At 43.1% G+C, this 17001-nt stretch overlaps 2 protein-coding genes across 3 annotated transcripts in view; one reads left to right on the plus strand and one right to left on the minus strand.

Annotated features, from left to right (window-relative positions):
- Nucleotides 1–2374: 2374 nt before the first annotated feature.
- Nucleotides 2375–5481, minus strand: LOC120720124. The gene is made up of 2 exons (XM_040009755.1): nucleotides 5446–5481; nucleotides 2375–5344 (listed from the first exon to the last, which is right to left on the minus strand). The coding sequence occupies exon 2, from the start codon at nucleotides 4721–4723 to the stop codon at nucleotides 2375–2377; it is 2349 nt and encodes a 782-aa protein (XP_039865689.1). The 5' UTR covers nucleotides 4724–5344; nucleotides 5446–5481.
- A 9992-nt stretch (nucleotides 5482–15473) lies between these two features.
- Nucleotides 15474–17001, plus strand: part of LOC120720121 (ribonuclease inhibitor-like) — a 59731-nt gene continuing 58203 nt past the window's right edge. For both annotated transcript variants that reach the window (XM_040009753.1, XM_040009752.1), the window contains exon 1: nucleotides 15474–15921. In XM_040009753.1, the coding sequence (XP_039865687.1) occupies nucleotides 15689–15921 (233 nt within the window). In that variant the 5' untranslated portion in view covers nucleotides 15474–15688. The remainder of the gene's footprint in view (nucleotides 15922–17001) is intronic.

The following is a 17001-nucleotide window of genomic DNA, read 5'->3' on the forward strand; positions in this document are numbered from 1 at the left end:
TCCCACTCCTTTCTCCTTCTCTGCCCTCTTCTCCTTATTATAGGTGTCCCTGAGGCTCTTCCACTTTCTCCTGCAGATGTCCTCTGAATAAACGCATTATCTGGTTAGCGGAAAGCTATTTGTACAACAGTGGGAAAATCGCGGGACAGTAGGCGGGCTTGCTAGCTTGCTAGCTTTTGCGCGGCTTCATCGGGTCAGTCTGAAAATTAAAAAGTAGGAATGAACTTACCAGGTTGCCCGATCTCCTCACTGATTTGTCTCCAAGCTAGGTCCTTTTTATTCCTGTCTCGGTAGAAATAATAGGTAGCATCATATAATTCTGGGTGATTTGCCACAGAACTGATTAGTTTCTCCTCCATTTTGACTGCAGAATGAATGGCTTTGGCTGGATCTGCCCCTTTGAACTAGGTAACAGCCACGTCACCAGGCTCCTGATTGGTTGTCGCGGCGCGATTTTACGCTGGAGTTCAGATTTTTCCAACTCGAGCGGGGGACGCGAAACGCGCGTATGCACAAAATGCAACACATTAACTCACGCGCGTTGATTTTTTCGCGAGTCAAACGCCTGAAACGCGCTACACTCACGCGCGTTTCTGGCGTTTTTGCGTTTTCGCGACGCCAAAACGCTTCCGAATTTTCGCGGGGGCCGCAATCGCGGGTCAGCGCGCCTTTCCATTGACTTTACATGTAAACCTGACACTCCGCCTGCCTCTATCGCGTTCGGTGTGAACACACCGTTAATCTTTACTTGACACAAGTTATGGAGATCTTGTAACCATGACTGCCACTGTGATCTGCACTCCTCTGAAAGTGGTTCATCCCAACTAGCTTTCTCTCGACTCAACTGTTGCAAGATCAACTTCCCACGTAAAACAAACGGTGCTACAAAACCCAAAGGATCGTAGATGGAAGCTACTGTGGATAGCACTCCCCTTCTCGTCATTGGGTGTTTCTTGACAGTTACTCTGAACTGAAAGTCATCAGAGGATACGCACCATTGCACGCCCAGTGCTCTTTCTAGGAGTGGCTCCCCTAAATCTATGTCCAGTTCTTTGACACTGTCTGCACACTCTTCCTTTGGTATTGACTCCAATACCTTCTTGCTGTTGGAAATGAACTTGTGTAGTCTAAGCTTGCCTGTGCTGCAAAGCTCTCTTGCTTCCTTGATCAGCTTGATTGCCTCAGCATCAGACCTTACACTCACCAGTCCATCATCAACATAAAAATTTCTTCGGATGAACTTGACAGTGCTTTGGTTAAATCGATCTTGACCTTCTGTGGCTAGATGTTTAAGTCCAAAATTGGCACAGCCAGGTGAGGAAGCTGCTCCAAACAAATGGACTTTCATCCGAAAAACTGATGGCGGAGACTCAAGATCACCATTCTCCCACCATAAGAACCACAAGTAGTCTTGGTCTTCAGGCTTTACATGGAATTGATGAAACATTCGTTCCACATCACACATAATAGCGACTGGGCCCTTTCGAAATCTACAAAGAACTCCCACCAAGGTGTTTGTGAGCTCTGGCCCTGTAAGAAGGTAGTCATTCAATGACATGTCTTGAAATCTTGCCGAGCAATCAAAGACCACTCGCAGTTTCTCTGGCTTTTGAGGGTGGTATACACCATGGTGGGGAATATACCAAGCTGATCGTTTATCAAGCTCTTTTTCTGGGACCTTTTCTGCTTCACCACGACTGATAATGTCTTCCATGAAGTTCATGTAGTCTGTCCGATATTTCTGGTCTCTCTTGAGCTTCTTTTCCAAGCACATGAGGCGTTGAACAGCACTTGGCTTGTTATTTGGTAGCTCTGGCCTGCTCTGTTTAAAAGGCAGAGGCATTTCAAGATGTCCGTCTTCTTTGTACTTAATTTCTTCTTTCATTTTAGTCAAAACCGGAGATCTTCTTGCGAGAGATTTGTCTCTTCTCCAAGCCTTTCACTGAAGTCAGATTCCAGCACCTTAAGTATGTCTTCTGGAGCAGTCATCTCCTTAATTCTTGTTTTGCAAACATAATGAACTTTGCTCTTCAACTTACTTGTTACTTTGGGTTCAGGGGTCACTTGCTTTACAATGATGCGGTGACTTACTCCTATTGTATCACTGTAGTGTTCACCTGGATCACCATAGCTCACTATGCTCCAGCCTACGTCAGTTTTCTGTGCGAAGGGCTGGTTGTCCTCACCACATACACTTCTCTAGGCATTAGTGCTTGTGGACAGTTATACCCGATAAGAAGACCGATTTCACATTTCTTCAGCGGGGCAATGTGTTCCGCAAGATGCTCTAAATGAGGCCACGCCTTTGCAGTCTCTGGTGTTGGAATGTGTGTACGATTGGCAGGTATGAATTCACGAGTGTAGACCGTTGGCACTATAGAACCTCTATTAGACCGTTGAGTCTTTTGCATGGTACAATTGTCTTCTTGGAAGACATTGTAGACAGCTTCAACTTGACTGGCTCTGCATTAACATCAAGAGCATCTACCACTTCTTCAAGAATGAATGAAGAATCACTTTGTGAATCTAACAGAGCATAGACAAGGACTTCTTTGTTTGAATCACTTGGCATTGATGCATAAACAGGAACTATTGCTGAAGTCTGAGCACTGTTACCATCATGCACAACTCTATTGGATGTGGTTTCGTGAGTGGTGTCTTGCGGCGATTGTGGCTTTCCTTCTTTACTGCAACTTGTCTCGTCATTTTCCTTTTGCTTTGAGCGACCCTCATGTAAGCATGTGGGGTGGCGCTTTGAGCAGGTGTCGCAGACCATCCGGTTGCTGCAATTCTTGGATTGATGGCCAGGACTCAAACAGCCAAAGCACAGTTTCTCACCTTGAATGAACTTCACTCGGTCAGCAACTGGCCTTGCAGTTAGTCTACGGCACTTGTGCAAGACATGCCCTGTTTTCTTACAAAACATACATGTGCTTATGCTCTTCTCAGTGGTGTTAGTTGTAAAAATCCTTGCACTTGCTGCTTGGTTCTTAGAGGTCACTACATTCTGAGGTTTAGATCTTGTCCTTTCTGGCTCCCCTTGCCGCAAAGCATAGTAAGATGTAACAGGGTTACAAGCAATACTAGCCTCCAAAGTCAGGAAAGTTACAAAATACTTGAAATCTGGGAACCTTCCATGCTCCAGCTGATACTGTGTGGCTTTTCGGTTCCATCTGCTGCTTAACCAATCAGGCAACTTGGCTGTCAGTTTTTGGTTTTCAATGCCATCATCAAGAATACACAGACTCTCATTGTGAGCCATGGCACATTCACAACTGCGTAAAAAGTCCACAAATTTCCTTAAGTCAGCACTCTCTCTTGATGCTATCTTTGGCCAGGCATGTAATTTGTCTCGGCAGGCTTTGGCAATCATAAAAGGCTGGCCGTATCGCTCATTGAGGAGTTCCCATGCAGCAACATATGCAGTATCTGAACCAATCAGAAAATAACCTTCTAATGCCTCTCTAGCTGCTCCTCTAACATATTTCTGGAGGAAGAATATTTTCTCCGAGCTTGGAATGTTTTTCTTTTCAATAAGAGTTTGGAAGGATGACTTCCAATGATTAAACTTGAGTGGATCACCACTAAAAACTGTGGGCTCTGGAATGGGTAGTCTATTTGCTGATATAGCCTCAGCTAAGACCTTCACAAGCTCTCCTGTGCTATCTTGAAGCACATGTGTTGGCACTGCATCCTTTGGTGGTTGTGAGTGCTGGTCCTCAGTCTTCACCTGATTGACTGGCTGCATAACCTTATGTAGATCCAGGCTCTGTGCAGCCTCAGTCCCTTGGGCTGGACTGAGCTCACTCTCATCATATACTTGAAGCCTTGCTTTGGCTGCATTCAGCCTTTTCAAATTTTCCAAACGCTCAAGTTCTCTCTTTAGGTTTTCTACAGACCTTCTTCTTGCAGCATTCTCTTCTCGCTGTTTCTTTAAGAGAGCAGCCTCTTGTTTCTCTCTTTCTAGCCTACGTTCAGTTTCTTCCCTTTCTCCTTCAAGACGACGAGCTAATGCTGCTGCTTCTTGGTCTGCAATGATCAACCTCTCTTCAGCTTCAAGGTTTTGCAATTTCTCTTCGTGGCCCTCTTGTTCAGCCATAATCTGCAGTACAGCCTGTGTAGCTAAATACTCGGCAGCAGCTTCTTGTCTTCTAAGTGAAGATACACTTGAGTGAATAGAAGAAGCTTTAGAACCATTAGAGGCAGGAAGTGAAACACTGGAGGCTGACGATGAGAATACAGAACTATTATCTGGCCAAATCAACTCCTCCGCTGTTCCCTGCATTTCAGATTGAGCATTTTGTACTACAGTCTTAGTGATCGAGATGCAGTTATCCATCTTGCGACGCATGTCATGGGCTGGTTGATCAATTCTTCTGTAATCATCATAAGCAATGTTCAACTCAGATAATTCCCTTTGAATACTGGTGATGTGTTCTTGTAGGATGTCACTAGGATCCTGTTTTAATACAGATCTTTTAGCTACCTTAATCAGAGCTTTCCATCGTTCATATTTGCTGTCAAAGCGAAGCAATAGCCCTTTGATTTGCTCTTTCTGAAAATCTTTTCCTTTTTCTGTTAATGTTCGGGCTCTTTCACTTCTACGAGGCTCTTCAGGTGGTACTATATTTTGCCCGATATTTGATTCACTTGTCTGTTCTAACTCAGTCTCTTCTTCCGGAGCAGCTACTGCACCCTGAGCTTCTTTACTTGTATGTGACATTTTGATTATTTAGGCACAGATATACACAGGCAGCATAGAAGAGCAAGCTGCAACAACATTTGTGAATACTGAAAGAATGAGCTTAACTAAATGAAGTCACTCTCATTCAAATTAGCCCATACATGTAGAATCTTACAGAGTAAGTACACTTAACAGAGTTCTTAAAAGACACTGAACCATAAATACAAACTGAATTTCTGTCAAAATGTACAAAATTTACTTCTGCCCTTTCAGAGCCAACTATAATTATTCAGCTGAACATGAATTTACATCTCTTACGTAAATGCACATTCATATACGTGAAAGAGCGTGGCTGCCAGGCTATACACAGTTCCTTTTAGTTTCCAACTCTTGTGTCACTTTTCAGACCAAAAACTTTAGAGTCTGGCTTATAGACTTCTTCATGAAAACCTTATGAACCTGTGTGTCCTAAACAGTGGCTTATCTGTGTTCCCGTCTTGATGCGCTGTCGAATTTGCGCTGATAGGGCGAGTCTGGGCAGGTCCGAGCTTGACTATCACTCCCTCCAGTTAATACACGACACCACGGTTCTTCATTCACTGATGGATTTATTCTTCCGTCAAACTTCTCCTCAGAAACACCATAAAATCCACCGTCAAACTGTTATTACATAAAAGTACAGAATGACCAACATAAATATTACAAATAAACATTTAAACCCAAGTTAACAAATACGCGATAAACAAACACAGTTAACGTACCTCGCTGGCTGCACGTAACCGTGAGGGAATGAGTATTCATGTGAGCAGCAGATGAACTTTGTACCAACAACATCTTCAATAACAGAGTCTGAATGAAGCTCAGGTGTTGATGCTGCTCACTGATTGGACGCTTGTTTTCAGCTCTGCTCTCAGTCTTTACTGCACAGGTGAAGGTAGAAAGTGTGACTGGATCTATAGACTGGAAACAGAGAAACATGCTGAACATTTGAAGCTTTGCAGCAGAAATGTTCATGTTACAAATACAGCAGAGCTGATCTGGGATCAGTGTGTTCACACCTGCAGCTACAACAAGGTTTCATGTCTCCACACGTCAGCATGTGAACTTTACTCTGACTCAGTCTGAGCAGTCAGACGGCATATTTTTAAAGTTAACACATCAGCACACACAGAGCTGAGCCTCTCCCACCTGTGCTGAGTTTCAGGTGGAGTCCCGCCTCCTTCCAGGAAGCAGCTCACCTGTGTGTCCGTGTTTAGTGTCCAGGTGTGGAGTGGAGCTTGTTGTTGGTGTGAAGAAACTGTAAGTTTGCTTTGTTTCCTCCTTTAACAGTTTGTCTTTAGGAACTTTACTGTTTGTTCAGCTCGTGTTTGATTTCTTCACACAACAAACTGTGTGTGTTTGTATTTCCGGTCTCTCCATTAAAGTCAGTGTGTAATGTTTCCTGGCTAACATCAGCTGTGTGCAGCTTAGTTCAGCACAAATCTGCCGCTCCATAGTTCACGGTAACGGACTCACAGCTGGACCAACGAGGCCGAGTGTGTCCGCCACTCTGAGCTACGTTCGTGTTTGTGTACTTGTAGTTTGTACTTTGAGTTCACTCAGAGCCCACAGAGGACGCAGCGTACGTGATGACGTCACAGCCCTTTACCTCCTTTACTGTCACTACTGTGATTAATATTTACACACGAGACACCTGCAGAGCTCTGACGCTAAGCTAGCACACAGCATGCTAACGCTAAGCTAACGCTAAGCTAACGCTAAGCTAACGCTAAGCTAACGCTAAGCTAGCCAAGAACCCAGAGTGAGGTTAAAGCTGAGTAAACACTGACCCCAGACCAGCACCGTGATAAAGTGAGCTGCTGCTGCTGAACTTGAACAGGTAACAAAGTGATGAGCAGTCAGGCTGCAGGTTTCTACCTGTTCATGCTTCTACAGTAGAATCACTTTGAAGTGTCTTTGTGCTGTTTCATCTTTGATTTGTGTTCATAAACACTCAGAGAAACATCACGTGACCTCATCAGGATCTGTGTTGGTGTGTGGGGCTGTACCTCAGCTTTATGTTGTTACATGCTCATTTGTTCATTTTACACAGTAACATCAAAGTAATGTTATGAGGAGTAATGAAGTAACGTACTCCATTACTTTTAATTAAAGTGTTCTGTGTAATATGTGTAATAATGACTGTTTTGAGTAATGACCAACACTGATCACAACAAAGAGGAAATGCCTCCAACATGCACAAACATTTGAGCCACAACATGCAGTTAATGTGCACAAATGTCTTTGATATGCTGCTCAGTGATGGTGGTGACTGTCAGAGCAGAGCTACTGAGAATCAATAAGTAATATCAATGATGGGATCAGAATCACTAAATTCTTCTCATCCCTGTCAGTATCATACATGTGCTGTATAATGTGATAAATGTAGAGGTGCTGGCTGTTCTCTCACTCTGCTGTTTAGCTGTAAAGGACGCCTCCCTGCCTTTGTCTCATTCATGACCTTTAATAGTCTCTTCTAACATGCAGAGATCTGTATGATCTGTTTCATAGAGTCTAACCAGCCTGTACAGGTAACAACAACAGTCACTGCATCACTGACACACAAACGTCATCTCTGTCAATAACAACATTCATACATGGAATAAAAACACATCAGTGGATCATTGCTGGAGCTGATGTTTGTGCTCCTGGTGCAAAGGCTCTCAGTTTGCTCCTTGAAATAACATCAGTGGTGGGTCAGCGACATGCTTTCTTTCCCTCTCAGGTTTAAATATCTGGGACTCTCCACCGTTTGGTTTTAGACCTGAAGAAGCTTCTCAGATGAAACGTCTTCCAGAAACTTAAAGACGTCTCTTTTCTCTCCAAGCTCCTTAGATCACATGACCTGGATGACTGAACCTACAGACATGTTGACCTGGTTTCATGGTCACATGACAGGTCAGAGGTCAGCGACTGTAACTCAGTTCCTCCTGTTAATGTGAACTCACTGAGTGTTTGTGGTTTACCTCTCAGACTGACTGAAGATGATGATGGAGGAAGAGGAGGACAGAGCAGAGTCTGCAGGGTCCAGCTGTCCGTCTGTGAGGAGTGACCAGTCCAAAGGTCGACCTCCATACTTCAGTGGTGAACCTGGAGCAACGAGGTCAGAGAGCTGAACTCACTGAGTAACAGAAATAATTCTGCACTGACATTATAATCAGTGTTGACTCTGGTTGATTGTCTGACTGTGTTTGTGAGCTGAGAGGAAATGAAAATGAGTTTGTAACAAAAATCAGTTTTGTCCAGTTTTCCTGTAAAAAGCTGAACTCTAATCTAAGAGGATGTTACTGACAGGAAACAGCTGCATTATCTGCAGTCTGTGTGATCACAGCTGCTTCAATCATGTTTGTGTCTGCAGAGGTCAGAGGTCACAGTCTGCAGGGTCCAGCTGTCCGTCTGTGAGGAGTGACCGGTCCAAAGATTATAATCCATTCTTCAGTGGTGAACCTGGAGCAACGAGGTCAGAGAGCTGTGATGACTCCTTTACATGTTTGTGTTTCCTGGATAAATATGACCTGAAACATCCTCAGATTGTTACAAAGATTCATTAAAAAGAAAACAATGAAAGAGAAAAGATCCAAATGTTCGACTTGGTCATTTGCTGTTTGAGGACAGTGATGCTCATATCCGTGGGGAAAGTGTGACCTGAGTGGGTTCATGTTTGTCTTTAAAGAACAGAGCTGCTCTGATTCTCTTTGTGTCTGATCTGTTAAACAGTCTGAGAGGTCACACAGAGACCCAGCAGCTAAAGCCTGGATCATACTGGCTGCTGTTACTCCATCAGGACAACACTGAACCACAGTGGTGTGGATGTAGTGGATAAATCCCACCATACTGATGCTCAGAGTTAACCACAGGGAACAAAACCAGATGTTACCTTCAGATTGTGACCTTTGGAGTGGACGATGCAGATTTCAATAGAGAATAAATGTTGTTGTTTTTCAGCTGTGAAGAAAGAATCTAATTTTCTGAACTTAAGAATTTATGATGCTGGAAACAACATGGAGACTATAACACAACATTTCCACTGTGTTCATAGAATGAATGTAAAACTGTCAGACATTCATTAAATATGCAAAATGTCTACAGAAGCATCAGAGGGTCAGACGTGAAGCACTCAGTGATTTTGATCAAATGACTCATCAGTTATTGATCTGTACTACACTGATCTACCACGTTAGTAAAGCTGGTGTTCTGGTGGTGGACGGAGACTCGGATCATGTTCTGGTTTTGGAGCAGTGATCTGCTGATGGTTCAGTTTAATGAGCTTCTTCAAAATCATCCCTGACATCACCACTGAAAGGACGTCCATGAAAACAGACTGAAAATTACTGATATGTTCACAATCTGAGAGTTTAAAACTTGACAGACTTGATTCAGGTGAAGTTATTTGAGCAGAAACTCCTGGATCTTTATCCTGTGTTGATCTAATCCTTCATGGTTCCTCCACAGAGTGGACCAGCAGAGCTCAGAGGTTCCCAGTGGTCAGTCTGCCCAGCAGCATCAAACACAGCTGGACTCCATATTTATGGTCTGTACATGTACAACAACTACTGTTACATCTGTTCTGTTCACAGTCATCTCCATGCTGCTCTTTGTAGACCAGTGGATCGTCAGTGTGTCCAACATGGATCTGATGTTTGGCTCCATGATTTCAGTCTGATTGGCTCATTCATAAATATTCTGTTCCAGCTGCTGGAGGACAACATCATCACTTTTGTGAAGAACGAGCTGAAGAAGATCCAGAAGGTTCTGAGTCCAGATTACCCAGAATGCTTAGAGAGTCAGAGGAGCAGGAGCAGAGAGGCATTTGTGAAGATCACAGTGGACTTCCTGAGGAGAATGAAGCAGGAGGAGCTGGCTGACCGTCTGCAGAGCAGTAAGAGGATTTATCTAAAGATTTAAGCTGCTGGATAAATGAACATTTTCCAGAGATGGAAGATGGAGCAACATGTTTTAAAGATTAGTTCTTTTTGGAATTGAGTGTTTATTTTTCTTCTCATTCAGAACTTCAAGCTGCAGTTTGTCATCGTAACCTTAAATCCACCCTGAAGAAGAAGTTCCAGTGTGTGTTTGAGGGCATCGCTAAAGCAGGAAACCCAACCCTCCTGAATCAGATCTACACAGAGCTCTACATCACAGAGGGAGGGACTGCAGAGGTCAATGATGAACATGAGGTCAGACAGATTGAAACAGCATCCAGGAAACCAGACAGACCAGAAACAACCATCAGACAAGAAGACATCTTTAAAGCCTCACCTGGAAGAGATGAACCAATCAGAACAGTGCTGACAAAGGGAGTGGCTGGCATTGGGAAAACAGTCTTAACACAGAAATACAGCCTGGACTGGGCTGAAGACAAAGCCAACCAGGACATCCAGTTCATATTTCCATTCACTTTCAGAGAGCTGAATGTGCTGAAAGAGGAAAAGTTCAGCTTGGTGGGACTTGTTCATCACTTCTTTACTGAAACCAAAGAAGCAGGAATCTGCAGCTTTGAAGACTTCCAGGTTGTGTTCATCTTTGATGGTCTGGATGAGTGTCGACCTCCTCTGGACTTCCACAAAACTACAATCCTAACTGACCCTAGAAAGTCCACCTCAGTGGATGTGCTGCTGATAAACCTCATCAGGGGGAAACTGCTTCCCTCTGCTCGCCTCTGGATAACCACACGACCTGCAGCAGCCAATCAGATCCCTCCTGACTGTGTCAGCATGGTGACAGAGGTCAGAGGGTTCACTGACCCACAGAAGGAGGAGTACTTCAGGAAGAGATTCAGAGATGAGGAGCAGGCCAGCAGGATCATCTCCCACATCAAGACATCACGAAGCCTCCACATCATGTGTCACATCCCAGTCTTCTGCTGGATCACTGCTACAGTTCTGGAGGATGTGCTGGAAACCAGAGAGGGAGGACAGCTGCCCAAGACCCTGACTGAGATGTACATCCACTTCCTGGTGGTTCAGACCAAAGTGAAGAAGGTCAAGTATGATGGAGGTACTGAGACAGATCCACACTGGAATAAAAAGAACAGGAAGATGATTAAATCTCTGGGAAAACTGGCTTTTGATCAGCTGCAGAAAGGAAACCTGATCTTCTATGAATCAGACCTGACAGAGTGTGGCATCGATATCAGAGCAGCCTCAGTGTACTCAGGAGTGTTCACACAGATCTTTAAAGAGGAGAGAGGACTGTACCAGGACAAGGTGTTCTGCTTCATCCATCTGAGTGTTCAGGAGTTTCTGGCTGCTCTTCATGTCCATCTGACCTTCATCAACTCTGGAAAAAATCTGCTGGAACAACAAAAAACAACCTCCAAGCGGTCTATTTTTCTTAGAAAAAAAGAGTCTCTCCACCAGAGTGCTGTGAACAAGGCCTTACAGAGTCCAAATGGACACCTGGACTTGTTCCTCCGCTTCCTCCTGGGTCTTTCACTGCAGACCAATCAGACTCTCCTACGAGGTCTGCTGACACAGACAGGAAGTAACTGGCAGACCAATCAGGAAACAGTCCAGTACATCAAGGAGAAGCTCAGTGAGGATCTGTCTGCAGAGAAAAGCATCAATCTGATCCACTGTCTGAATGAACTGAATGATCGTTCTCTAGTGGAGGAGATCCAACAGTCCCTGAGATCAGGAAGTCTCTCCACAGATGAACTGTCTCCTGCTCAGTGGTCAGCTCTGGTCTTCATCTTACTGTCATCAGAAAAAGATCTGGATGTGTTTGACCTGAAGAAATACTCTGCTTCAGAGGAGGCTCTTCTGAGGCTGCTGCCAGTGGTCAAAGCCTCCAACAAAGCTCTGTGAGTACATTTGTACTCATGTCTTTACTTTTAACATCCAACTGTGTCAGTAATTTATTTCACCAGGCTTTCTGTCTTTGTATGAGTTTGTATCCTAAAGTTTTGGGATTTCTCCAATACAACTGTGACCTCTTTGATGCCTCCAGAACTCGAGACGCTGGATTCACCATAAACTCTGATCATCACTGCTGCTGTTGTGTTATCAGTGTTTGTTTAAACAGTTAGGCTGCATGTGCCTGATGTTGTGATACTTCATATTCACATGCATGCTCCTAGATACATTTCTACTGCAGGTCTATTTTAGTCACAAATGTTGGTGAAACACTTGCTTTTACATGCATGGTGGGTCCTGAATTAAAGAAAGCATTTGAATTACTCAGTGAATCCTGGCAGCCAGAGAAACATCCTTAGTTCCACCTTAAACTAAACTCTGCTTCGGTCTTCCACAGTGTGTTTGTTGTTTCTTTGTTGTTGTTGGCCTGCTCTCTCCTCTCACTCCAATCTGGTTGCAGCAGATGTTTGTCCCTCCCTGAACCTGCAGACTTGGGTGCAGCACCTCAGTTCATCTTCAGTCTGAAACCAGCTGTTGTAGCTATATCCCCTCAAGCACACCTTCCCTGGTCATCTCTGCTGTGGTTGCTATAAAATTTAATCTTGATTTTAAAAAAAAGAACAAAAAACCTCAAGTCAGACTTGATGCCATTTGTTGGCAGCATGGTGCCTGTTTGATGATAAACTGCAGTACAGTCTAAAGCAAACCTTCTGACTTTATTGACTTTATGCATGTATATATTCTTCCTGTTCACCTTGGACACACAACAGCTCTCTGTTTGTTGTGATTGGATCTAGAATAGCCAACATATCCTAATCTAGATAATTTCTAAGGTGGTATCTGGGAGGAAAAGTTAAAATCAGCTTGGATGGCCTGTACTGTATGATGGCCTTGGTTGCACCACATTGATAGCCATGCAGGGTGGTTCACTCCTTGTGCAAGAAGACCGAGGAGTGAGCCACCCTTGGTCAAAGCTTGGTCATTCAAGCTCACTGTTTTCCCCTTGTTGGTTGATGATAGTATTTTTTTTACCTGATTTATAGTCATCATTGTCCACAAATTAACTCACACACTGCTGACTGCTGTAGCTTACCTGGCTGAGCAGGTGACCCATGCACTGAAGGTTAGAGTTGTGACTCCAGGGCCTGGTTTGAGTCTGCCCAAGACCATTTCCTGTGTGTTATTCTCCTCACTGCTCCCTCCCTTCCTGTCTTCTTTGTCCTATACAGTGAAGACAAAAGGCCTCAAGTTGTGAAAACTCTTCCCCTTCATCATCTTCCGTCTCTCTCATCTAAATTCACCAGTATTCTCTGAGTAGAGAATCTTTTCACAATCTTGAATGATAAGGATCCAAGTGGGTAAAGTTAGTTATTTGTTGTGTTCCTATTTGCAGCTGGGATAGATTCAGAAAAACTCTCGGCTGCCCAAATTACATCCAGTTTAGAAGACAAACATTGAGTGAAGTGTTTGTTTCATCATCCTTCACAACTCATCAACCAGGTGTCACAAACTGCAGCAGGACAGTACAAAGCATGTCATACTGGATGGCTGCAACAACCAGAGTTTTACCTACCTTTGGTATTTCGTGACAGCATGAGCGTAATATTTACTGAACAGAGTCGTCTTCTGTAATCTTTTCAGATTCAGAACACTGTATTTATTTTCAAGGGGCAATTAGGATACTGAGCTTTCCAACCGTACATACAATACACAAACATCACATTGGGGAGACGGGTCAGGCTAGGTAGCTGGCCGGTCAGCCGCTAGAGCAGCGACCCGAAACCGAACAGCAGAAAATGCACAACATCAGGAAAGATGAGGAGAAAAAAAGAACTCCTCCCAGACTGAGCTCCAACAGGGAGATCAGTTTGAGAACAGACAAAAAAAATGACCTTAGCGCAGAGCACATGAAAACTCTTAATGCGCCATAGAAACACATGACAAGCAACAGGGATGGGTAAAAGGTGAGAGACAGCCGGTGTAGACAGCGCATCCAGGCCTGCAGCATTAGCACTGGTCCCCTCGACCCACCGTCTGCACCGGGAGGGGATAAGCATGCTTAGGATGGGAAGGAACAGTCTAAACACCGTCTGTTATCAGGGTGAGATTTGTTCAGCTCCAGCCTTGAGACCACAGCTGGCGCCGGTATGTTAGCCGCATGAGATGATGGTGGATTTCTTTGGTGGGAACAACTGCATGTCAATTTCACAGCTGATCTAACAGTCCATCACTCGTCTCTCAATCTCCCGTTGGAGAGCCACGAGCTTCTCCGAGAGGTTATCGGTTTTGCGCTCAAAGAGCAAAGTCTGAGAACTCACGACCGCCATGAGCTTCTTCAAGATCTTATCCGTGCTGCGTTCAATGAGCCCATTTTGAGAAGTCACGACCCGTCCCATTGTTTCAGTCACAGTGGGCAGCCTTGTGGGGTTTTGAACAGCTGATTCTGCTTTCTTTAATCTTCAATAAGCCAGGGCCAAGCCAGCTCAGATCAGCAAGAACTAGAGATGGACCGATCCGATATTACGTATCGGTATCGGTCCGATACTGACCTAAATGACTGGATCGGATATCGGAGAAAAATAAAAAATGTAATCCGATCCATTAAATATCACGAAAGCACCTCACAAAACTTGCAACACGCCGTAACTCACCTCAGAACGTTAGGTCGGAGCAGTATGCATCACGTGATAGAGCGGCTGTGGCATGCGGGACCTGTCGGTGGTCTGGATAGCATTTGGAGCTTCGCTAGCAACCTGGCATTTCATCTCCGACAAAGTTATCCCCGAGAGAAGTAAAGCAAGTGTGTAAGTCCATCTCTGAATGTTTGTAAAGCATTCCCACGTTAAGCTTAACGAGCGACTGCCTCTCGCTCTCCGGCTGGTACTTCAATCGTGAAACTGCTTAAATGATCAGCTGATCGGCTTTTCTGTCGCGAGTCAGTCTTTGTTTTTGGCCCACTTCGCACCAGAAAGAGGAAACCAGCGGCTGAACAACAGCAGCACGTTTAAGCTTGATCAGCTGTTGTTAGAATTTATTTAATATTACTTTCTACACCAGGATCTTTTTCTACGTAGCTGACGGCTGGTAACTGTGCAGGGGCGGATCTAGCAAAGTTTAGCCAGGGGGGCCGATTGTGCCCCCTCTTCCCTGTTCATGCCCTAAGACATACTTTTCGTTCTTATTCTCATTTAAAATGTCGAGCTTTTAATAAATAATTATCTGACACCCAAAGTTTTAATTTGATGTAAAATGAATAGAAGTCCATTACTGTATTTAGTAACTATTAAGTCTAATATATATACCCTAGTAAGCTATAGTACTTTTTACTTTGGGAAGGTACCATCTGTGCAGTCTGCAATTTTGTTGAAGAAAGATGTTGAATCTATTTAATATTTCTTGAAAAATAATTGATTTCTGTGCATTTTTTTTCACACTGCATCAAATTAAGGTTGATTACGTCGATTAAGCATCATGAGGTGGCGCGTGAGGGGTGGTTTCCTATTTTTTATTTATTTATTTTTGTTGTTGCTGGGAGTTGGAACCCTATTAGTTAGGTTGCTTAATATTTACGCTAAGTACTCTTTAAAATACCAGAATAGGGAGGATGGTGTAGGTTTAAGTTTATTAGATTGATCAGTATTGCTGAACTATGAAATATTTTTTTTGTATACAGGTATAACAGAATAGCTTTAGTGTAGTTGTTGTTTTAAACTTGAGTATGAACTTGCAGACTTTCAAAATGCAGCAAGATATTTAAAAAAAACAGTTTTGTTGATTAAAAAACACTATATCGGATTCATATCGGTATCGGCAGATATCCAAATTTATGATATCGGTATCGGTATCGGACATAAAAAAGTGGTATTGTGCCATCTCTAGCAAGAACCCTTTGCTGCTGTGAATGTCCGTGCTGCTATATTTCAGGATCAGGCTCTAAATGTACAAATGGATCTGAGAAGATTTCCAATCATGTTTCTACTAGATTTACAGTTTGTTTTCATGTCGTCTGACTCAGAAGGTGGAGCAGGTGGAGCTTACAAGGAGTAAGTGCTGCTATAGAAGAAGAGTTGTGTTTTAATGAAGCTATTTAGTTAACCAATAATTGTATTGCATGCTGGCATTAAAAATGTTTCATTTGACTGATTTAATTGTTTGTTTGTTTTCTTCCAGACTGAGTGGCTGTAACCTCTCAGAGAGAAGCTGTGATGCTCTGTCCTCAGTTCTCAACTCCCAGTCCTCTAGTCTGAAAGAGCTGGACCTGAGTAACAATGACCTGCGGGATTCAGGACTGAAGCTTCTGTCTGCTGCACTGCAGAGTCCACATTGTACACTGGAAACTCTCAGGTCAGGATCCAAACATATCATTAAATTTTCATTCATTCATTCATTCATTTATTTGTTCATTTTCAGCCACAACAAATACCTATATTGAACATAAAGTGCACAAAACAAAAAACAAAAATTGCCTGAAAAAGGAGTGGGACGAAGAAAACTTATTAAATCCCACCCCTATACTCACTCATCAACAAAAAAAACAATAAACTTCCCGCAGCTACGCCCATCATTGCATACAGACCCATCAACAGCCCCGGGCACATACAAGCATCTAAACGGCAGCTCGCAAACAACAATTAGAGCCTTCATAACTGAATACAGAATATATAAATTATAAATTGCATTACCACAGGTAACAGGCAGTAATAACTACAAGTAACAAACACACATACATATACATACACATGTACATATATGTACATACATACGCACACTTTTTTTTTTGGAATCCATACCAGCAATGGTAAGAGAACAGACATTACAGAGCACACTAAAAGCATCATTGAGTATACTGTGACCAGACCAACTGTTTGTAGAGAAATTTAAATCTATGAATATTTTTGCATTGTTTAAGTTGTAAACTCAAACTGTTCCAGATTTTCACACCACATACAGACACACAAAAACCTTTACGGGTTGTTCGAGTTCTGGGTAATTTGAATTCTCCAAAGCCTCTCACATTATAAACCTTTTCTCGAATTTCAAATCTAGTTTGTAAATTTGCCGGTAAAAGTTTAGTAAAAGCTTTATACAAAATTATGGATGTATTGTAATTAACCAGATCCTGGAATTTAAGTAACTTTGCCTGAAGAAAGAATTTGTGAGTATGATCTAGATAACCAGCCTTGTGAATAATACGCAGTGCTCGTTTCTGTACTGTGACTAATGGATTAGTTGTATTTTTATATGTATTTCCCCACACTTCCACACAATATGTAAGATATGGAAGAACCAGGGTACAGTAGAGAATACGAAGTGCATCTTTATCAAGGTATGGTTTCACTTTGTTCAAAACTGCGAGGCTTCTGGAAATTTTGGTTTTTATGTGTCTGACGTGTGGTTTCCATGAAATTTTGTTATCAATTACGA

The sequence above is a fragment of the Simochromis diagramma genome, unplaced genomic scaffold, assembly GCF_900408965.1.
Source record: "Simochromis diagramma unplaced genomic scaffold, fSimDia1.1 OVJJ01000559.1, whole genome shotgun sequence".
NCBI classification, from domain to species: Eukaryota; Metazoa; Chordata; class Actinopteri; order Cichliformes; family Cichlidae; genus Simochromis; species Simochromis diagramma.

What these genes read in the sequence shown, in the direction of transcription:
- LOC120720124 (XM_040009755.1), bottom strand. Translation starts at nt 4,723, where the DNA reads ATGTCACATACAAGTAAAGAAGCTCAGGGTGCAGTAGCTGCTCCGGAA.